This window comes from Amblyraja radiata, chromosome 26 (genome assembly GCF_010909765.2).
Source record: "Amblyraja radiata isolate CabotCenter1 chromosome 26, sAmbRad1.1.pri, whole genome shotgun sequence".
Lineage (NCBI taxonomy): Eukaryota > Metazoa > Chordata > Chondrichthyes > Rajiformes > Rajidae > Amblyraja > Amblyraja radiata.
Window position 1 is genome coordinate 28,622,905 of NC_045981.1, and position 24,465 is coordinate 28,647,369.

General features: G+C 45.0%; 2 protein-coding genes across 2 annotated transcripts in view; one reads left to right on the forward strand and one right to left on the reverse strand.

The window, feature by feature from the left end:
- rac3 (Rac family small GTPase 3) lies at window positions 1–24,192 on the forward strand. The gene is made up of 6 exons (XM_033044569.1): window positions 1–243; window positions 13,328–13,399; window positions 13,479–13,596; window positions 15,045–15,107; window positions 17,071–17,230; window positions 22,730–24,192. The coding sequence occupies exons 1-6, from the start codon at window positions 209–211 to the stop codon at window positions 22,858–22,860; spliced, it is 579 nt and encodes a 192-aa protein (XP_032900460.1). The 5' UTR covers window positions 1–208; the 3' UTR covers window positions 22,861–24,192.
- The window catches only part of dcxr (dicarbonyl and L-xylulose reductase), a 32,297-nt gene continuing 15,572 nt past the window's right edge, over window positions 7,741–24,465 (reverse strand). Inside the window, exon 9 of the mRNA XM_033044567.1 lies at window positions 7,741–9,045. The gene's annotated coding sequence lies outside the window, so the exon portion shown is untranslated. The remainder of the gene's footprint in view (window positions 9,046–24,465) is intronic.

Genomic DNA, 24,465 nt, shown 5'->3' on the forward strand with positions numbered 1-24,465 from the left:
ATTTTCGTAGCTCCGCCGGAGATTGCCGAAGCGGCGCTCGGCAACCTCGCTACATCTCTCTGCAGCAGATACAGTGTAGCCTCGGAGCCTGGTGCAGGGAAAGCTCGCCACCCGCGGCCGTAGACTCCCCATCCCTCGTTTCCTTTCCCCTGAAAAAAAACCTCTCAACTTGATCTACAGGAGAGGCATTCGCTGCAAATCTCTCCCAATGCAAGCCATCAAGTGCGTGGTGGTGGGGGACGGGTAAGTGAAGCCGCCCCGATGGGGCTCAAGTGTCTGAATCAATGCACCGGGAGAATCAGCCCAGCGCCGCGTTTTGTTGTGTAAAAATATTTATTGCAGGGATGGAGGTTCGCTGCATTTGGCTGGAGAGGTGTGATTGAGAAGCGACTGGGTGTATGTTTATTTAATTTCTGCATGAGGTCGTGTATCTCTCAACAGAGAGGGAGTTTCCCTCCGTCCCTCGGGGCGATGGGGGGCTCTCGCCCGGACATCTAACCTCGCTCACTCCTACTCCCTTCCCACTCCCCTCTCCCTCCCCACACACCGCGGTTTATTCATCAGCTCATATAAATGGGGCAAACCTCCCACTGACGACAGCCGAGATATATATATATATATAATATATATGTTAAAGAAGGGAGAGAGGGGGTTAAAATGGGAAAATGGATAAACAGAACGAAAGTTTTATTGTGGAACAGAAAAATGCATTCCTCTCGGCCGCATAATGAACAAGTGAGTGATTGCTGGTGGGTGTAATGGATGCACAATGGGCAGAGCTGGCTGCTGGGAGGCTGGGTACACAAGGCACAGGCAGCAGAGAGCTCTACTGACAAGATGGCTGGTGATATGATACTGGCATACCTCTCTGTGCCGGACCAGCTTATCTGAGAACTCGGGGAGCACCCACTGCCCAGTCGGCCGATGCCAGTGTGATCAAGGTGTTGTGTGTTTCACACTGGATGCTGCACCAGGTTACTCTGCACTGATGAGATGCTGTGGTCATGGGCAGGTCTCTGGGCAGAGTCCTCAATTGTATCCTTGCCTCGTACCGCTGGATGGCAGTTAGAGTATTGTTGGTACATTAAGCACAGCTTGGCTGGTAGATAGTTCAGGAAATTATGGTCAACACGGAGTGAGTGTTCATTATGCAAACAACATCGACAATGATTTTTATTTTTTAAAAGAAGCGAATCATCGGCATAAAATGTACAAAACATTGAAAAATTTCAAAGTTCTTAAGATTTCTGAATATAAATCTTCAGATTTAATTTTCATTTGCTGGGTGGAATGACTGCCATGCTAATCTCATTTCACCAGGCCGTCAACTGGAACGGTTTACGTGGAGACAAGGATACAGGAATTTATTATGCCTTATTTCATTTAAAGTGAATGAACGATGTGTTCATTAAAAAAAATTCAGCAACTTTTGTTCTGTAGCTGAATGTAGCTGGCTGGCATTTGTGCCGGGCAAGGTGTTGTGAACAGCAATGGGAACAAGGGCATCTGATTAGATGGATAAGAAGGAACTAGATGCTGGTTTACACTGAAGATGACAAAAAATGCTGGAGTAACTCAGTGAGCCTGGCAGCATCTCTGGATGCCTCTATTTTCCCTCTCCACTTACTCTCCGTATGAAGAGGAGTCTCAATCCGAAACGTCGCCTATTCCATTTTTACAGACATGCTGCCCGACCCGCTGAGTTACTCCAGCGTTATCTGTCCATCATGCGTTTGATTAGATTGTTCTGTCAGTGTTTGAATACAGCCACTGCCCGCTTCAAACCAAAGCAGTACGATCTCCAACATTAGTCTGGAAAGCCAAAACAGGGATACCTTCCACCAACCAAACCAGACAACAGATGGGGGGAAAAAAAAAACATACAAAGAATTGGGTTTGTGGATGTTGCAGGGAGCCATGGAAATTTCAGGATTCGCCTAGAACAGAGGTGGATGACGAAACCTATGATTATGGGTGATCACTTGCTTGTTCCCGCAGCCTTCAGTCGTTGAGCTTCTGGCAGGGTAATTGTAGCCTGTCGAACCTTGGAGACCAGAGGGCTGGTAAAGACTTCTTGTATTCCGCAAATTATTTGCTGCTAAATGTATGCTGTTGGGTTTTGCTTTGAAAGGAGAATACACAGTGAACAATGACTGGATTTTCAGAAAGTAGGTCATTTTCTTTTATAATATCGCATCATAATGTACAAATGATTCATTTTATGCATTTGGACATCTGCGTTTGTGGTATGAGATCGGACTGAATTCCGGCTTAAGTTGTGTTTGGTTGGAGGCATGTCTTAAGTCTTGGAAAGGATTGTAAAATATCCACACAAAGCACAGTAGTAATTTTTCAGAAACTTCTTGTGTTGAGATCAGTGGTGGTGGCGTAGATGGCTTTCAACGGTATTGGAAGAAAAAGAGACAAAGTGCTGGAGTAACTCAGCAGGTTAGGCAGCATCTCCGGAGAACATGGATAGGTAATGTTTCGGGTGGGGAACCTTTTTCAAACTGTTTATTGAAATTGTGTGCATCTCCCAACAAGTTGTCGCCAAACAAGTTGCCAACACGTGTAATCTGTTGGTCTGGGCAGTACAGGGAAGGACTGACAAACTTGAGTTAAGGTATTGTTTTATTTTATGCACGTTCTGACAGATGTCAGTCCATTTGGTGTTTCAGAAACCGCAAGTTTTATTTTAAGCGTACCTTGCACTATCCAGCAAGGTTGTGCATTTGTTATTATTCCTGTTGCGATACAGTTTGTGAACTAATGTTTTATTGGCCACCAGTTTCTATCACTTCATGTTAGACATTGACTTCAGCTTGCTTGCCCTCTTTCTTGCAATGGGTCAAATATTACTCCTGACATCTCACTCTCGCAACAACCCTCTGCAAGAATGAATAATATTTTAAAAAGTCCAACTTCCTGCAATCCCACTCCTTGTGGAGAGTTTTAGCAACCAATACTTGAAACATGACTGCCATCACTGATGTACATCATGCCCCTCACTTAGTTTAGTTTAGAGATAAAGAGCGGAAACGGGCACTTCGGCCCACCGAGTCCATGCCGACCTGTATACCAGCTCTATCCTACACACTGGGGACAAATTACAGAAGCCAATTAAACTACAAATCGGCACGTTTGTGGAAACCCGTGTCTCTGACACTGTAAAGCATCAACTCTATTGCTGCGCCATTGTGCTGCCCAAACATAGAGAAGTTTGCCGATGTTGGTCGGTACAGCAAGAAATGGATGAATGAGTCATAAGAATGCTTATTGCTGTGGCTGCTGGTTGTAAAACTGTAGCAAAGGAGCAGGTCCTGTAGGGGCCAATGCACGTGCATCTTGGACTTGTTCCAGAAATAGCGTCCAGCTGTGATGACAACTTTGCACTCTCATTGCACAGTTGAGTATTACATATTAGACATCACGACATTGGATATGGTACAAAGAAACAATTTTTTCTAATTTAATTTAGTTTAGAGATACAGGTCCTTCGGCACACCGAGTCTGTGTCGACAAAGAAATCACCCTTTATATTAACACTATTGTACACACTAGGGACAATTTACAATTTTTACCAAAGCCAATTAACCTACAAACCTGCATGTTTTTGGAGTGTGGAAGCAAACTGGAGCACCTGGAGAAACCCCACATAGTCACAGGGAGAACGTACAAACTCCATACAGACACTACCCGTAGCCTATACATTCAAAATAAATTTAAAATATTCTGTTCGATGATATGTCGTTCGTACTCCACATGGTGAAAGTTTGAGGAAGCATTTAATCCAGTGTTGTAAAATGATAAGACTTGTAATCCATTTCAGATCCTTATTTCCTAGTATTGTACATGGTAAGTACATGTGTTCTGTCATGTATAGAATATAATCTCTAATGAGTGTGTTGTACATATTTTCTGCCATGCACTGGAATGCTGTGTTAGTCCAGTGATTCTGATTTAAGCTGCACCCGTGTCATTTTGAGTATCTGACGGGAGGTGACTCCTGTAATGTAACGTGGCATTCTATGTCGACTCCACCCAGAAGCACCACACTGCATTAAACAATATTGCAAACCGACGAGTAATATGTAAATTTTACAAGACAGAAATTGTAAATATCTTGTAAGCATCTTTATGTCGAGATACAAACAGGACATGTTCCACAGTCAGTGAACATTTCCAAATTCCACGGCTCATTGCCCTGTCAGTTAGTAGATCTTTGGGAAGTACACCATGATGGTACAACAACAACCAGCCACTGTACTGAGGCTAGGGCATCACTGGAAGTGCGGGGAGTGTGAAATAGAAGCTGTAATGTGAGCAGTGGGTCTGCCAAATATTGAAGGGAAGTAGGCAAAGGGATGTTTAAGTTAGAAAAGTCATTGGAATTTATCAACTGTATGCATCTCATACATTATTATCAAATACACATCTGCATAAGTGCTGGAGTAACTCAGCAGGTCAGGCAACATCTCTGGGGAATATGGATAGGTGACAATTCGAGTCAGGACCCTTCTTCAGACTGATGGTCACAACTCGAAACGTCACCTATCCATGTTCTCCTGAGATGCTGAGGGACCTGCTAAGTTACCTTTGTACCTTGAGTCTTCTTTTGTAAATAAGCGCTTGCAGTTACTTGTTTCTGCGCAAGTAGGTATTGTGGAAAAATTCTCCTGTTGATGTCAGTAGGATTTCTATGTTCATCGTGCTGAGTGTGTAACCTGCACACCCTGAACGTTTGTGGACGCTTGTTTGATTTGCCAGATTACACAACTGAACTTTGAACTTGGTCAGTCTGAGGCTTTCGCTGTTGGCTGGATGAATGGTCCAACGGGTATGAACAGTTTTGGACAGAAGGTGCTGGCTGTGATTTTGTGGCACTATCAATATTATACCTGCAGGTTCGCTGAAGTCAATGGAAGACACCCACCTTGCTGGAGAATTTATAAACATGTAGAGAATAAGAAGAATTTCCAATCAAATAGCCCGTCATGTTGTAAATACTATTCGACTCAATGAGGTCAGACTGGTTCTTAGAGAAACACCATGGAAACAGACCCTTTGGCCCACCAAGTTCACGCCAACCATTGCTCACCCGTCCACACTAATTTTACGTTCTCCCACTTTCTCATCCACTCCCTACACATTACGGGCAATTTACAGAGGCTAATTAACCTACAAACCCCGCACGGCTTTGGGATGTGGGAGGAAACTAACGAGTATGCCTCTGCCTCTCTCGAAGACTACAGGTGTCTGATATTGCTGCTCATTTCAGGTTCCTATCTGAAGAAGGGTCCCAAACTGAAACATCGCATATCCATGTTCTCCAGGGATGCTGCCCTACCCACTGAGTTTTTTTATTGTAAACCAGCATCTGCAGTTCCGTGTGTCTGGTTTCCAGTAATCACTGCTCATTGCCTTTCTCCCCACAACGCAACCATTACCATTTGGCTATAGCCTTGTATTTTTGTATCATCGGCTAAAGGGAACACTTTCTCTATGCACATTTTATCTAAACCTGCCATACATCTGACCACCTTTATTATTTCTCCCCACAACCTTTTTGAAAACCAAGACAAATCCAGCTTCCTTAATCTAAACCTTTGGTTCCAATCCCTCATTCTGCTGCCTCTGGAACCTCTCGAGAACCATCTTAATGCGTGTTAACGCAAAATGGATGCAGTACTCTCGATGAGACCCAGTGAGAGATTTATATGATGCCTATATCTTCCTTATTATTGTACGCACTTCCTCTAACAAAGAAGCACATGGTCCAAGTGTTTTCCCAATAACATCAAGTCAAGTCAAGTCAATTTTATTTGTCACATACACATACAAGATGTACAGTGAAATGAATGTGGCAATGCTTGCGGGATAGTGCAAAACAACAGAACAGAACGGAGCCAATATTTACATTAAAAAAAGAAGACACAGTATTTATGCCCTGGTGAGATCAGAGTTTTCAGTCTTGATGGCCTGTGGAAAGAAACTCCGCCTCATCCTCTCTGTTTTCGCAGCGTGACAGCGGAGGCGCTTGCCTGACCGTATGTTGTGCCTCTTTCAAAGTGCACTGCACATGAATGCATTTGTGTTCTTCAGAACTGTCATTAAATCCATCCTCCAGCCTTCTATGCCCTTTGTCAAAATACATCACCGTGCACTTCTCAGTACCAAGTTTCATCCGTTACTTGTATGCAGAGTTGTCAGTCTATCTTTTGTCCTTGTTGGTTGGTTTCATCTCATTATTTGCCACCTTTCCACATTTGATGCCACAGTGGTTTCAAAACTTTCCTCTATATTCCAACATAAGTTATTTGCATCAATAAAAGCACATACTAGTTAACCTAACCTTTGGGACCAATCTCCTTCCAGTCTGATGGAACATTTAGAGATACAAGGAACTGCAGTTGCTAGAATCTTGAACAGAACGCCAAGTACTGGAGTAGCTCTCAGCAGGTCAGGCAGCATCTGTGCAGGACATAGAAACATAGAAAATAGGTGCAGGAGTAGGCCATTCGGCCCTTTGAGCCTGCACCGCCATTCAATATGATCATGGCTGATCATCCAACTCAGTATCCTGTACCTGCCTTCTCTCCATACCCCATGATCCCTTTAACCACATCTAACTCCCTCTTAAATATAGCCAATGAACTGGCCTCAACTACCTTCTATGGCAGAGAGTTCCAGAGATTCACCACTCTCTGTGTGACATGGATAGGCAACATTTTGGATCGGAACCCTTCTTCAGACTGATTATAGGGGGGGGAGAAGAAACGAACTGGTTGCAGTCGGGATAGAGATTTCTCTTCACCCCGCTATTACAATCAGTGCAGATAGGTTCTAACCCGAAACGTCGCCTATCCAAGTCCTCCGCCAATGCTGCCTGACCTGTTGAGTTACTCCAGCACTTGATGTTCTACTCTGATGGATCACTGGCCTCTGCTCACTGCCTTGTACCCTAAAGTCTTCCTGTGGCGTTTGTGGAATGTCCGGGCAAGCCTTGTACTGACTCGCAACAAAGGGACGGCATGTGTTGGACCCTGTGTGATGGGGTCTGTCTCCCGCAGATGTCAACATGTCATGTACGTGATTCAAAAATTGAATTTCTATCCAATTTAATTAGTGGCTGCCTTATCTCTGCAGTTCGCTGGCCTGCCATCTGAGTAATCTGAGATCGGAATCACGGTTTCTGCCTTACTGCAATCAGCTCTGTGCTAAATGGAGCTATATTGTACAGTTTGCCTCCTATATCCTTGGCCGGGCCAGGAGGGGTTGTTGTAAACTAAATCCGGCATGGATACAAGCAAACTGGGTTCCTCCACAACCTTAGATAGCAATATTACCCGTGGGTTGCCATGATTTATAGCCGACTTGTTCGTCTAAATCTGCATGTGTGCTTCACCACCCTTCCAGCTATTGCTTGCTTGGTTTATTCCTCATCAAACCATCTGTGCTGTATTCACTGTTGCCACATTTCCTGCAGCAATCGAGAATCGAGCTGAAAAAATGATCTGTTGATTCGCAGCCACCTCACCAATCAGTCGTGCCGACACTACTGGGCAACACACAACTGACCATACCTCTGGGCGGGGAATTGTCCTCGATGTAACTACTGTGTGGGGTTACTCTTCATTGTGTCAGTGTAAACCAGCAATTATATCGGCCACCACTTCACATTGAAGAGAAAAGGATTATGTGGAGACTAAATGACACACAATTTGCATTCCATTTCAATTCATTGAGAGGGTCAATGGTGTAAATAATAGGCGTCCTGAGATATTATGTTTCATGTGCTTAGCAAGGTGAATGGGTAGCTGTTTAAATGATAAACGTGCCTGGGAAGACACGAGGTTAGATGCTGGCAACAAGGGTGGTATAGAATTCAGAGAGAGATTCAGTCAGGATCTGTGCTTCTGATCATCAACTGGTGATGTTGTTTGTGGAGAATTGGTGTCTGAGATGTGATGGCCATTTGATTCAATGCCTTGCTAACGTCAAGTGCCTGGGCTGATGCAGAGAGAATTTCTATGTATGCCTCATACAAAGCCCAGCGTTAGTAAAATAAGAATGTCTCTATAAAATGTTCGAGTTCAAATTGAGAATTATCTGTGCATAATAGCTCGTGAAATATATTTGTGTCACATTAGCTCGATGGAGGAAAATGTCTTGCTTGGGATGTACAGTTTAAAATGATGCCTTGCTAGGAGAACAAATTCAAAGGGAATTTTTATTGCCTACTGCAGTGGGCTTGGCGATGAAGCTGGGAAATGTGTTTTAGTTTTGTCTGCAGGTTTCCTGCTTTGTCATGACATCATCGACAGCCAATGAGCGGTGTGGAGAGATAGCCCCACAGCCGGAGATGTGTCGTCCACACAAACCAGGGCAGCATGCAGCTTCCCGACAAAGAATCAGGGCTTGTGGTTACTAGGCAACGTTTAAGTGGCTGATGTTTCACATTGTTGGGGGTTTGGGTTGTTAAATTCCTATATGACGGGCAGGTTATTTAAGATGTTGTAATTGAGGTCTTTGTAGAATTTTTCTGTGAAATGAATAGAACTGCAGAATGAATTTACAGGACATATCGAAATGTATTGTCTTTCTTACTGGGATATAAAGATGACAGGATCTCTTTGGCAACAATTTTTGTTTAGGAATTTGATGTGAAGATTTGGCCATCTTTACAAAATTACCTGACCACTCAACAACAATAATGAAGCCTGCTTCTTATGTCCACTGTGCCTCCATGCCAAATTCTTAAATTTTATGTTACAGTTATGGGATAGAGCTGTCATTTAAGCAATTCCATCTAGTATGGATTTCTTGCAACATTTAGAAGTAGTAGAGGGGCGATTCCTTTTAAAAATTGCATTTTTATTGTTATTTCCTTTAAATTGCTTGATTTTAATAACAGCAATATACGATCACATTCTGATGGTGTATTACCCATTGATCATTAAAGCAATGATCTGTTTTATGCTTCAAAAGCTATCAACAAATCCCCCATCTCTGGTGACCCGCATGCTGCATTTACCCAGTAATATTCTGAAAGACAAAAGAATATGCAGGAGTTTATTTTTATTCCATCTATTTATGTATATATTTGCGAGCCAATTATCTCACAGAAACAGGAATGATGCAGTGACATTTCATGATACTCTGGTGCTGGAGGGGAGGAAGATCTGTGTGCAGTGGATTCTTGCAGAAATATAAAATCATGGGGCTGGATTGTGGGTGGGGGGGGGAGATCCAATTTGCATTGTTAATTCTGCTGCCAGTTTGCTGGAATTTATGTTCTGTTCCGGACTGAGCTGTACACCTTCCTCCTAACTTGACCAGACCCTACATGAGCTGGTAGCTGTTGTCTACCGTTTATTTTTGCAATAGCATCCTTAGAATGGTAAGAATGCTAATAAACCAGTGGTTGCTGTGTTATCGATATCGGGTGAATATTATTTAATTGCAGGCAGTGTTAGAGGAGTTGCCATTTTACAGAATCTACAACATAGCACCTGCTTCTTAATCAGTCTTTAGTTCTTTTCTTCGAATTGGAATTGAAGTAGAGGAATGGATTGGAATATTGCCCTTTAACCCTGATGATGTGGTGTGAAACCTAGCCAATAGGGTGAGATGAAAGTGTTCTGCATTTATTGATCCATGGGTGGTGTGAGTTTGCAGCAATTCATGCAGTTCCCTTGGTTATTAATCTTGAACATTGTCAGAAATTGAGCACTAATTGATTGTGATCCTCACTGGGCATGAGGGGGATAAGGGCTCGAGTCTCCATGGCTGCTGATTCAGCAGAGGATGGGAACTTGGTGTTGTTCAGTCTCCCTTGAATACAGAGAGGGTGTACATTTGAGCATTGTCCACCAACAGCGGTCGACACCCCAGTCACGTTCCCAACTCGCTGCTACCATCAGGAAGAAGGTACAAGGAGCCTGACCTGCAGGTTCAACACCAGCTTCTTCCCAGCAACCACTGCACAACACTAACCTCAGCAAATATGATCTTCTGTGGTCTGTGGTTGCAGTACAGGCTTCAGTTTTCATTATTATGGTCTGGTTATCTAGTATTACCGATGATTAATCCATAAATGTTTGTATATTTGTTTGTTATTGCATTTATAGGACTATTAAGTTGCTTCAAGTATGAATTTAATTGTTCCATTGCCACCACATATGACAATTGAATACGCTTGACTCTTGATCTCAGTCCTACTTAGCTTCCGTGTACTGACCTAGAGAAATGCACGTGTTGGTCGGGGTGTGTGTGCGTGTGTGTGCGTAGAGCAAGAAGATAGTTTGTGTCTAGATGACACTGATGCTGATGCTCACTGACCAATATTGAGTTTGCCATAACCCTCTTTGGGGGAGAGGGATGAGTGATCAACTCCCATGACCATAACACGTAAATAAAACCTGCCCCTCTGCTGCCCGGCACAAACTAAAGGAACTGAGGCGCTACAATACTGAGAATTTTTTTTCTGCACTCTGTATCTTCCCCTTGGCTCTACCTATTGCACTTGAGTTTAACATGATTGGACTGACCGGTTTGGATAGCATGCAAAACAAAGCTTTTCACTGTACCTCAGTACACGTGACAATTGTAATAAACTTAAAGCTTATGTTAAAGAAGGAACTGCAGATGCTGGAAAATCAAAGGTAGACAAAAATGCTGGAGAAACCCAGCGGGTGAGGCAGCATCTATGGAGCGAAGGAAATAGGCAACGTTTCGGGTCGAAACCCTTCTTCAGAAACCTAATCAAGAAACCTAAACCTTAAACGGGTGCCGTCATGTTTGACAGTTTGGTCATTCCATTCAAGATGTCCCACCAATAGTATTAACTGTTTATGCCAATGAAGATATGGTCAGCATTTTCTGCTTTGATTTCAGATATACAACATCTGCATAGTTTTTATTTTGGTCACCATTTCTAGACCTTCATGTCTGAATGTCCCAAACAATATTTATGAATTCATGGATTCATGGGGCCTTTTATCTTTAGAGTTTGAGCAGGACTAGAATGTAATCTGCTACTGTGGACTGCTCTGGGTCTTGTAAAAACGATCATACAAAGCTTCAACATTGAGAGTCATAGAGCTGTACAGCATGGAAACAAGCCCTTCGGCCCACTTTGTCCATGCCATCCAGATTACTGGGCTAGTCCCTTTTGCATACATTTGGCTCATAGCCCTCTGCTCTTCCTTTCCATATATCTGTCCAAATTTCTTTCAAAAGTCATAATTATAGTGGCTATTTAGCCTTCACTGGTAGCTCATTCCAGAAATCGACTACTCCAAAGGTAGTCCCAGAGGTCTCTCTTACACCTCTCTCCTCTCACCTTTGTTTGCTAGTTTTAGAATCCTCTACACTGGGGGAAAAAACTGTGAGTGTTCACTTTATCCATGTCACTCATGATCTTGTGCACCTCAATAAGGTCACCCCTCAGCCTTCCGCGCTCCAAAGAAATTAGTCCCAATCCATCCAACATCTCCCTATAACTTAGAAATAGAAATAAGGAACTGCAGATGCTGGTTTAGAAAAAAAAGGTGCTGGAGTAACTCAGGCAGCATCTCTGGAGAATGTGGACAGGTGATGTTTCAGGTTGAAACCCTTCTCCAGACTGATCCATATAACTCAAGCCCAGGCAACATCCCAATAAGTCTCTTCTGCATCCATTCCAATATAATGACATCCTTCCTGTAGCTGGGTGACCAGAACTGCATTTAGTACTCCCAAGTGTGGCCTTGTACAGCTGCATCCTGATATCCCACCTTTTGTACTCCACACCCTTCCCAATGAAGGCCAGCGTGCCAAACGCCTTCTTCACCGCCCTGCCATTTCATGCAGTTGATTTGACTGATTACTAATTTCCAAAATGCGTTGACTTGCTTAGGCTTGGAATGCAGTTGATCGTAAATTACATTCAGCTTGATTTTCAATGATCAGACATACTTTTACGGAATTCACAGGTGTTGGAAATCTGAACTCTCAGTGCAACTAATCCTTGCGTCATTGGGATAGTGCAGGGGAAATTCAGGTTGCATATTAATAATAAAGTAAATGATCAACAGAATTATCTGTAGTTTATGTACAAAATGCAAACTGGAAATGTAGCTTTTAAATTTGAGCAGTCAAGCACACAGAACAGGGACAGATGTTCATTTGTACAGGTACATGGATAGGAAAGGTTTAGAGAGCTATGGGCAGGTGGGACATGACTTGAGAATTAAGGGACTGAAATTTAGGGGTAACATGAGGGGGAACTTCTTTACTCAGAGAGTGGTAGCTGTGTGGAATGAGCTTCCAGTGAAGGTGGTGGAGGCAGGTTCGTTTTTATCATTTAAAAATAAATTGGATAGTTATATGGATGGGAAAGGAATGGAGGGTTATGGTCTGAGCGCAGGTATATGGGACTAGGGGAGATTATGTGTTCGGCACGGACTAGAAGGGTCGAGATGGCCTGTTTCCGTGCTGTAATTGTTATATGGTTATATGGGACACTGTTTCCGTGTTATATGACTCTCTAAGCAGCTATCAGAGAGCAGTCTCTGAAGAAACAGAATGAGTTGATGTTGGTCATAGATGTGATGGGTTACTATATGTGGAAGATGACTTATCAGAAGGGTCTCCACCCGAAACATCACCTAATGTTCACCAGAAATACTGCCTGACTCGCTGAGTTACTGCAGCACGTTGTCCTTGTGTAAACCAGCATCTGCAGTTCCTTCTTTCTGAATTATCAGCCTGTATGTTTGATTAGTTGAGTTTATTATCGTCCTGTGTGCCAAGGCACAATGAAAAGCTTTTGTTTGTGTACTATCCAAAGAAGACTATACATGAATACAATCAAGCCGTCCACAGTGTAGAGATAAAGAATAAAGAGTATAGCATATATCGTGCAGGTTAAAGGCCGATTAAAGATAGTTCGAATGAATTTTTAACTGTTTGCAATTATTGGTCCCGGACCAGAGGGATGTTCCTACTATTGGGAGAGTCTAGGACCAGAGGTCAGCCTCCAAATAAAAGGACGTACCTTTAGAAAGGAGATGGGGAATTTCTTTAGTCAGAGAGTGGTGAATCTGTGGAATTCATTGCCACAGAAGGCTGTGGATGCTATCTATGGATATTTTTAAGACAGAGATTGAGAGATTCTTGATTAATACGGGTGTCAGGGGTTATGGGGAGGAGGCAAGGGAATGAGGTTGAGAGGGAAAGATAGATCAGCCAAGATTGAATGGTAGAGTAGACTTTATGGGCTGAATGGCCTAATTCTGCTCCTATAACTTAAGTCTTGAAATGTTGTATCTTTGCTGTTTTGCAGGGCTGTAGGTAAGACATGTCTCCTCATCAGCTACACCACCAATGCATTCCCTGGCGAGTACATCCCAACAGTGTAAGTATCCAGTCCAGTGCTCTGTCTCCGTGGTGCCTACACTGTCCCTGCTTTCAATTCTAATGCTTTAATTTTGTAGATTTGACAACTATTCGGCGAATGTAATGGTCGATGGGAAACCGGTGAATCTGGGACTGTGGGACACAGCAGGTCAGGAGGACTATGATCGACTGCGACCTCTCTCTTATCCACAAACGGTATGCTGGCTTTGTTTGTAACGCACTTTACATTCTATTGCTGAGATTCATTCCTTACGTTGGACTTTATAAATTGCTAATCCTCCTTTACTATCCAAATGAGGGGAAGTGATAGGTTGAACGCACAGCCATTTACCCAGGGTGGGGGAACCAAGAAGCAGTGGACAAGGGTTTAAGGTGAGAGGGTACAAGATGTAATAGGAAGCTGAGGGGCAACTTTTTCACACAGAGAGTGATGGGTATATGGAACGAGCTGTCAGAGGAAGGCACAAAGTGCTGGGTCAGGCAGCATCTCTCTGGAGAAAGTGACGTTATGGGCCAGGGCCCTTCTTCAAACTGATTGTGGGGGGGGGGGGGGAGAGAAAGCTTGAAGAGAGATGGGGCAGGACAAAGCCTGGCAGGTAACAGGTAGCTACAGGTGAGGGGAGTTTTTTTTGATGGTCGGACAAAGGCCAGAGATGAAACGGTGAAGAAGTTGTGAGACAAAACGGTGAGGAGTTGTGAATTGTGAGGCTAGTGGATAGAATGTAGGTGGAATGGGAGGGGGAGGGAGAGACAGGTGTGTCTTGTTGGGGCATACCGGGGAGAGGGGGGGGGGGGGGAGAGAGGGGGGGGGGGGGAGAGAGGGGGGGGGGGGGAGAAAGGGGGGGGGGGGGGGGGGGAGAAAGGGTGGTGGGGAACTGTCAGAGGAGGTAGTTGAGGCATGTACAATAATATATCTTTTAAGACACTTGGGACAGGCATGTGGATAGGAAAAGTTTAGAGGGATATGAGCCACTAGTGGGCAAATGCTTAGATGGAGCATAGGGGCCAGCATAAATGAGTTGGGCCAAAGGGCCTGTTTCCATGCTGTATGATCCAGGGATTCTAAATGACACTGTCTGCTGTCTTTACAAAATGTAGTTTATGAACCCTAATTAGCCATCTCCCTGAAGGAGACGTCAACATCCGCACTTCTCAAATTCTTAAAGACCACTATAAAATGCACTCATTTACAGAATAAAGGACACTCCAGGCCCTTCTTCCCTTCCCTCCCCCCCCCCCCCCCCCGCCCGCAGTAATTCTACACACACATGTAAGCATTTATTGATTTATCACAAATCTTTTGCAGATCCATATATTGTGTGTACGTCATTTCTGTCATTCCAAGAATTTGTGTGTGTGTGTGTGTGTGTGTGTGTCTGTCTGTCTGTCTCTGCATTCGATGGTTCCACAGTCTCTTCTCTTAACTTTAATGTATCTTGCAGTTACCCAATCACATCCTGGGATGGCATAGATGTAATTAGTTTCACACCTGCTTCCGCACCCCTGTCCTTATTTAAAAGAATGTCTTTAATCTGTGATAACCATGTCACCTTGTGTCAATTTCATTAATAACAAGTTGTGTAAACGTCTGGGTCATGGTGACAGGGCCGCAAGTAACCAGTTCCTTCTCTACATTTACACAGGATGTATTTTTGATCTGCTTTTCACTCGTGAGTCCAGCGTCCTTTGAAAACGTCAGAGCAAAGGTAATATTCGCTTTTGGAATTGTTAGGTCTGCACAGTGGTGCAGCGGGTAGAGCTGCTGCCTCACAGCGCCAGAGACCCGGGTTTGATCCAGACCTCGGGTGCTGTCCTTGTGGAGTTTGCACATTCTCCCTGTGTGCACGTGGGTTTCCTCCGGGTGCTCCGGATTCCTTCCACATCCCAAACACGTGTAGGTTTGTAGCTTAGTTGGCTGTTGAAAATTGTCCCGAATGTTTAGGCAGTGGATGCAAAAGTGGGATAACATCAGACTAGTGTGAACGGATGGTAAACGTGGATGGAAGGACCAAAGGTCCTGTTTCCATGCTGTATCTCTAAACTAAACTCAGACAAAGCTAGCACAAGAGATATCTCGTTGTTTTTAAGAAGGAACTGCAGGTGCTGGAAAATCGAAGGTAGACAAAAATGCTGGAGAAACTCAGCGGGTGCAGCAGCATCTATGGAGCGAAGGAAATAGGCAACGTTTCGGCCCGAAACTTTACCTATTTCCTTCGCTCCATAGATGCTGAGTTTCTCCAGCATTTTTGTGTACCCACAAGAGATATCTCTGCTGGTACACGGTCTATTCAGGCTGGCCTGGACTCCAGGGATGTTGCGGGTGGCGGTGGTAGGGAGCTACACAAACCTTGTTCTCTTCACTAATTCTCAACTACACTCTTTGCGGCAGTTTATGGCTGGCAGTGCAGGGTTAATATTTTTAGGTTTTCAACACTTGCGGAGGGAAACTGTTCATGGAGCAAATGGTGTCCGTTTATTGTCGATTGTCCACGATCACCGATAAGGGATTATCATTGTATAAGGGCGGCATGGTGGTGCAGCGGTAGAGTTGCTGCCTTGCAGAGCAGGAGACCTGGGTCTGATCAGGACTGCGGGTGCTGTTTGCACGGAGTTTGTACGTTCTCCCCGTGACCTGTGTGGGTTTTCTCTGAGATCTTCGGTTTCCTCCCACACTCCAAAGACCTACAGGTTTGTAGGTTAATTGGCTTGGTGTATGTTTAAATTGTCCCTAGTGTCTAGGATAGTGTTAATATGCGGGGATCACTGGTCGGCGCGGACTCGGTGGGCCGAAGGGCCTATTTCCGCGCTGCATCTCTAAACTAAACTAAAAGTAGTGGAAACAAACAACTGGAGTTGCTGGTTAATACACAAAAGGACACAAAGAGCTGGAGCAACTCAGCAGGTCAGCCAGCATCTCTCTCTCGAATACGGATAGGTGACGTTTCGGATCACGCATACTTTGGACTCTCAGTCCGATACTGGTCCTTGTTAGTAGACGGCCCAAGCCTGCTGGTGGCCGGGAGAGAGGTGGAGGATTGGCGGCATCAACGGTTGTGGGCCGCGGGCAACCGGAGTGCAGGGAAGTGTCGGTGGTAGCGGCAGCAGGCGTGACCTGGAAGCAGTGTGGGCTGGGTCTGGTGTCAGCAGATGTCGGTAAGTCTGTCCGCTACAACCAAAATCCATTAAAAAAGACTGTTAAAACAAGGGTTCACTGCATCCTCCCAGTGCTTATCCATGATGTCTTGACCAAGATGGTGCTCAGTTGATTGGTAGCACAGATTTCCTCCTCCTTCGGGAAGGGAAAACCTTTTATCCCTACCATTGTAATGTTGGTTGAAGTCTGGAACCGAGATGTTGCCGGTTGAGGGATTGGTCAACCGGTAACCGGTAAAGACCAACTGTCTTGACCTTGACATCTGGCAAAGCACACAGACAGCAGCCGAGGTCAGGGTCGAACCTGGATATCTGGCGCTATGATGCAGCGGCTCTTCCAACGTGCCACCCTGTCAGATCTTGGTGTATTCTCCATGAGTGACTCCATAAAGCACAACGTTGATATTTGCAACAAAATAGTAATTAGATTGAGTTGCTTATGTGAAAGCCCAGAATTGGAAATGTGTTTGAAATGTCTGTCCTTCAAATAATTGGTTTCTGTGAACTTGCCCGCAGTGGTACCCAGAGGTCCGACATCACTGTCCCAACACGCCGATAATCCTGGTGGGAACAAAGCTGGATCTGCGAGATGACAAGGACACCATTGAGCGGCTGCGGGATAAAAAGCTGGCCCCCATTACGTACCCACAGGGGCTGGCCATGGCCAGGGAGATTGGTAAGTGGTGCTGGGGGCCCCAAGAGTTGTGGGTTGCCAGTTCAACACACACCTTGGGATAATGTAGTAACCTCATTATGTCAATACACTGGTCACATTGTGACACTACACTGGCCACACTGACACAATCTAGTGGCCACATTGTGTCAATACACTGGTCACATTGTGACACTACACTGGCCACACTGACACAATCTAGTGGCCACATTGGGTCAATACACTGGTCACATTGTGACACCACACTGGCCACACTGACACAATCTAGTGGCCACATTGTGTCAATACACTGGTCACATTGTGACACTACACTGGCCACACTGACACAATCTAGTGGCCACATTGGGTCAATACACTGGTCACATTGTGACACTACACTGGCCACACTGACACAATCTAGTGGCCACATTGACACAATCTACTGGCCACATTGGGTCAATGCACTGGTCACATTGTGACAATACACTGACCACATTGACACAATCTACTGGCCACATTGGGTCAATGCACTGGCCACATTGTGACAATACACTGGCCACACTGACACAATCTACTGGCCACATTGGGTCAATGCACTGGCCACATTGAAATGGTAATTCTGTTCCCCTGTCAAACAAAATATCTTGAAAGCCTTGACAGGTGGGTGGTATTTGTAATAAACACACCGTTCTTCCACTCAACTGGATCAAAAGATTTGATTAAAAGAAACCCTCTACTCTTCCAGACCTTGGCCAGCTCATGAAGAACAGTGTGTGACCTGCAGTCTCCTGCATCAAAAATTCCAGTTTAATAACAATTTTTAATATTTAGAAATGTAGCCATAATAAAATAATTCAAATTTTTAAAAAATGTTGATAATCTTGAACCCATTTAGTGTTTATTATTGAGGCGAGACCCAGAGGGAATGGTTTGTTGCTGAAGTGTTTCTGTACATTAACGTTCCACTGAGCTGCTGTGCCAATTGCTGTTTTCTCAGCTTGCACATGGGGTTTTGTTTTCCTGCAACGCACTTGGATGCAAGACTGCGGTTCTTTTGTTGCGCGACTGTCCTGCAGCTTAGGCGATCGGATGCAACGCTCTAACTTCCAGCTAAGCAAGAATTAACAAAAGTCAGGAGCTGTACCACTACTGTGGGAGCCACAGTGAAATGGCCTTACGTGTCACAGCTCACAGTAAATGATCTCAATGCAAACGGCAGCATTAAGATGGCCAGATTCTGCCCCATTTACCAAGTAGATGCAGGTGGCAGCCACACAATGGGTGGCACAGTGGTGCAGCGGGTAGAGTTTCTGCCTCACAGCGCCAGAGACCAGGTTCGATCCAGACTCAGTGATGGGAAGGAAATGTATGTGCTGTTCCACCAGGTTCAGATTCAGATTCAACTTTAATTGTCATTGTCCGTGTATAGTACAGAGACAACTAAATGCATTTAGCATCTCCCTGGAAGAGCGACATAGCATATGATTTGAATAAATATTTACATTAGCATATATACAGACATATTGTTTTTCCTGTGGGAGGAGTGTCCGGGGGGGGGGGGTGATTGGCAGTCACCGAGGTACGTTGTTGAGTAGAGTGACAGCCGCCGGGAAGAAGCTGTTCCTGGACCTGCTGGTCCGGCAACGGAGAGACCTGTAGCGCCTCCCGGATGGTAGGAGGGTAAACAGTCCATGGTTGGGGTGAGAGCAGTCCTTGGCGATGCTGAGCGCCCTCCGCAGACAACGCTTGCTTTGGACAGACTCAATGGAGGGGAGCGAGGAACCGGTGATGCATTGGGCAATTTTCACCACCCTCTGCAATGCCTTCCGGTCGGAGACAGAGCAGTTGCCATACCATACTGTGATACAGTTGGTAAGGATGCTCTCGATGGTGCAGCGGTAGAAGTTCACCAGGATCTGAGGAGACAGATGGACCTTCTTCAGTCTCTTCAGGAAGAAGAGACGCTGGTGAGCCTTCTTGATCAGAGTTGAGGTATTGTGGGTCCAAGAGAGGTCATCGGAGATGTTAACACCCAGGAACCTGAAGCTAGAAACACGTTCCACCTCCGTCCCGTTAATGTGGATGGGGGTGTGCGTGCCGCCCCTGGACTTCCTGAAGTCTACAATGAGCTCCTTGGTCTACTTGGAGTTAAGGGCCAGGTTGTTGTCAGCGCACCATGCTGCTAAGTGCTGGACCTCCTCCCTGTAGGCCGACTCATCGTTGTTGCTGATGAGGCCAATCACCGTTTAATCATCTGCATACTTGATGATGGTGTTAGTACCATGTACAGGTGTGCAGTCATCGGTGAAGAGGGAGTAGAGGAGGGGGCTCAGCACACAGCCCTGTGGAACGCCGGTGTTCAGGGTGAGGGTTGAAGAGGTGTGCTTGTCTAACCTAACAGACTGTGGTCTGTTGGTTAGAAAGTCCAGTATCCAGTTGCAGAGGGAGGGATCGATGCCCAGGTTACCGAGTTTGGTGATCAGTTTAGAGGGTATAATGGTGTTGAATGCTGAGCTGTAATCGATGAACAGCATTCTTACGTAAGTGTCTCTGTTGTCGAGGTGGGAGAGGGCGGAGTGAAGTGGCGTTGAGATGGCATCCTCCGTACTCCTGTTCTTGCGGTAGGCAAACTGATAGGGATCCAGTGTGGGGGGTAGGCAGCTTTTGAGGTGTGTCAGGACCAGCCTCTCGAAGCACTTGGTGATGATGGGGGTAAGTGCAACTGGGCGGAAGTCGTTGAGGCTTGCCGCAGTGGAGTGTTTTGGCACTGGCACGATGGAGGTGGCTTTAAGGCACGTGGGGACAACTGCTTGGGCAAGTGACAGGTTGAAGATGTCAGTCCAGACGTCTGTCAGCTGCGCAGCACAGGCCCTGAGCACGCGCCCGGGATGCCGTCAGTGCCAGCAGCCTTACGTGCATTAGTCCTACTCAGTGCCACGTATACGTCGTAGGGTGTGAGTGTGAGGGGTTGGTGATCGGCAGGGAGCACCAGGCTGGCAAGCTGTTGATTTTACCAACAGGGCTGCAATATTGACTGCTGACAGTAATCTGTGACCACATGGTCACAGCAGGATATCCTTGCCCAGTCTAGCACTAAATATTAGTGTTGGCACATTGTACTCTGGCTCAGTCCATTGATTGCAAAGACGATAGTTAAGATTGTCTTGAGTTGGTGCAAAGCCACCTAGCTCCAATATGTACGTCAGATGTCAATACGCAAGTCTGAAGAAGGATCCCGACCTGAAACGTCACCCAGCTTTTTCTCCAGAGATGCTGCCTGAGCCACTGAGTTACTCCAGCACTTTGTGTCTACCTTTGGTATAAAGCAGCTTCTGCAGTTCTTTGTTTGTCCAATACATATGTGACAGACAAAGGTAAGTCAGTAAGGGACTAGAATACCTGGCCACGTGACTGTTGAGTCGAGAAAGAAAAGGTGAGGCAGTGAAATAACCCGCATTCTTATTTGTGTAAACGATCTTTTGCAATTAATTATCAGGGATGTATCGTTGCCTATAATGACTAGTATTGGGTTCCTGCCGTGCGTATAAGGACTGTGCTTTCTGCTGGAGGAGGTCTGTCAGGCTGAAAGAAGCCTTTGTTGCAGCGGCTGGGAGAATGCCGTGCGCCCTCCATTCTGCTCCGTGCAGTGTTGGCTTTTATTGTCAGTTCGTGAGAAAGTGAAGAAATCTTCCACATCCAAACCCCCTGGGAGAGGCTGCCAGAACCCAGCGACTTTGTGTTTCTTGTTAGTGTCAGCTACTGCCCTCATTAAATTCACCCTCCCCCACCTAAACCAAATAATACTCTCACCACCGCCTTTTGAGCATCAGCCTCTGTGTGTGAAAGGCCTTTAGATGAAATGAATCGTTTGACATCACCTGTAAAGACCCAAGCAGTGACGCTACCAGCCGAATCACTTCACCATTGTAGTTTAGTTTATTGTTACGTGTACCGAGGTACAGTAAAAAGCTTTTGTTGTGCACTAACAAATCTGCGGAAAGATTATACATGATTACAATCAAGCCATCCATTGTGTACAGATATATGATAAAGGGAATAAAGTTTACTGCAAGATAAAGTGCAATTAAAAATAGTCTGAGGATCTCCAATGAAGTAGCTAGTAGCTTGGGACTGCTCTCTCGTTGTTGATAGAATAGTGCAGTTGCCTGATAACGGCTGGGAAGAAACTGTCCCTGAATATGGGGCTCTGTGTGTTCACATTTCTGTACATCTTGCCTGATAGGAGAAGGGAGGTTAGAGATTGACCTGGGTGAGACTCGTCATTGATTATGCTGGTGGCCTTGCCAAGGCAGTGTGAAGTGTAGATCAGAGTCAATGGAAAGGGAGGTTGGTCTGTGTGATGGTCTGGGCTGCGTCCACAATTGTCTGCAATTTCCTGCGGTCTTGGACGGAGCTGTTCCTAAACCAAGCTGTGATGCATCCTGATAAAATGCTTTCTGCGGAGCATCTGTGGAAGTTGATGCTGTTGTTTGGGGAGTTATGCTGAACTTCCTAAACCATCTCTGGAAGTAGAGGCGTTGATGTGCTTTATTGGTCATTGCTTCAATAATAAATTCAGCATTTACTCCTGGTGATTTTTGCTCGCACCCCATCTACCGTGTGTCCAAACTTGTTCAGAATTTAAAGTAAACACTTGGCAGAAGTTATCATTTTGGCATTTCAAACATTTATTTATTTATTTATACTCCGTTGAAAAAAGCTTGCAACACTATGAGCATTGAGTTTTCCAACTATAACCCCCCCCCCCCCCCCCGCTCTTCCCTGTGCCCTACCCAGATACATACCTACTTCACCCACTAACCCACACCTCTCCCACCTATATCCCTCCACCCGGCTTCACATTTCCCTTCTCTCCTTATTTGTCTCCTAAGGTGGGTTTCCTCCCAAGTCCCAAAGATGTGCGGGTTTGTAGGTTAATTGACCTCTAAATTGCTGGGAGTGGATGCAAAAGTGGTAAAACAGAACTAATGTCAACTGGTGATCAATGGTCAGCATGAATTCAGTCGGCCGAAGGGCCGATTGCCCTACTGTATTTTTCAATCAATCAAAAGCAAACAAAAAAACAAAACTTTAATAAAATCACTAGTATCTGCTCTGAGGGTTGGAAGGACTGTAATGTATTGTGACTTGTTTGTACATGACCTTCCCACCTGGAAACTGATCAATAGGACTGGTTAACGAATAACTGGCACAGTGAGTTTGGACAGCTGCTAGAGGGCAGCCCGGTGGTGCAGCGGTAGAGTTACTGCCATACAGCGCCAGAGACTCTGGTTCGATCCTGACTACGGCAGCTGTCTGTACGGAGTTTGTATGATCTCCCTGTGACCACGTGGGTTTTCTCCGGGTGCTCTAGTTTCCTCCCTCCCTCATTCCAATGATGTACAGATTTGTAGGTTAATTGGCTTTGGTAACATTGTAAATTGTCCAGGATAGTGCAAGTGTGGGGGGGGGGGGGGGGGGTGATCGCTGGTTGGTATGTTCAGCCGTGTTTCTCGCCTGTAGGTGCTGTGAAGTACCTGGAATGCTCCGCTCTCACGCAGCGGGGTCTAAAGACGGTCTTCGATGAAGCGATTCGTGCCGTGCTGTGTCCACCACCCGTGAAAAAGCGTCGAAAGAAGTGCACCGTCTTCTAGAGAGAGGCTGTTCAAGAACCATACCTTCATGGCAACGCAATCTGCTGGTACTTTATCCAAATCGTGGTCCTGTGTGGAATGAGACTGCAGGAAAGAGTTTTCTTGTCGCCTCTTGTCGGAACAGCTAGCCTTGAGCGTCAAGTCCTGAAGTCAGTAATTACTCTCTTAGCAATGTGTTGGATTTTTATGTGAGGCAATGTGACTGTCTTCATGAGTGGACTCCATTTTGTTTTCAGCTGCAGTATCCCCACTTTTGGTAGTTTTATCCAACTCAGTGCAGTGGTTGCCAAATTTCTTCTTCCATTGTGGAAACAGTATTAATGGGTCATTTCATCTTTGTGAACTTAACTTTCTGATTTGTAATGTGAAGCTGTGGATTGTTTGCAGGGATTTGCTTCAGACTCTGTCTACTCCTTCACTGACAGGCAGTGCGATCCCTCATCAGTTGCTCCTTACATGTTAACTGCCAATGTTGGGACTGTCCAGTACTGTGGGACAGTGATTCTGAGCATTGTTCTCTGCCCCCTCACATCACACTGACAATTATCTATCGATGTCTGCATTGCCATTTATCATGCTGACATTTTAAACAATTTGTTTTGGATAAATATTTAATATTTGAGCCCCTCTGAACACACAGAAGTTCATGAATATTTCAGTGTAAGTGAACATTTTTGCACATATGCTTTGGCTTTTGTTTGTAACTACCCTCTCATTACAGGAAATCAAAACGAGGGATACTGCGGTGTTAATTATTGTGGACATATTTTTGACCTTCCTGTAAGCAGCTCTGGTTAATATGGGATCACTGAATGCAGCATGGGTAAAAAGGGTGGTGGGGGGGGGGGGGTGGGGTAAAAGCTTGTGTATGTGAAAGACTTGTGTGATAAAGGCTTTCTGCTGGTTATGTAAAGTCGGTGTTTAACTGTTGTATTCATTAACTTTATGGCCATGCGAGCAGACTGTGTTATGACCGATACCGAGAAGGGTTTCTCCATTGTACATGGAAAGTGCAGATGCTGTTTCCAGCCACACACGTGGCCACCACTAACAAACCTGTTCTGCCAACATGCATCTTCTCTTCATTTGTGTATTACTGGCCTGCATGATTTCAGCCCCAATATTTTATTCTAATATAACATCCTAGCCTTAACCGCGGGAGAGATCTGAGTCTCCTTGCAATGTCTGTTTTTATTTTTGTCTTGTTTTCTGTGATTTCTTAAATGCATTCATACCAGTCTGAGAATTTCTAATGATACATTCTCAAGGTGCAACCTCTTGAACTAAAATTGTGTTTTAAAATGAATTTCATTAAATATTGTAGTATCCTCATTACCTTGATTGTTTTATTTATGACAAGTGTAACAATTGTGTTTCAATGTTTTAAGAATCACCTAAGCCATCCCTTGATACTTTTGTCTTGGTTCTAAAGGACGCACAATAGATGAACACAGCACAAGACCTAGCTTTGATCCTGGCTACGGGTGCTGTCAGTATGAAGTTTGTGTGTTCTCCCTGTGACTGCATGGGTTTTCTCCAGGTGCTCGAATTTCTCCCACACTCAAAAGAGGTACAGGTTAATTGGCTTCGGTAAAAAAAGTTGTA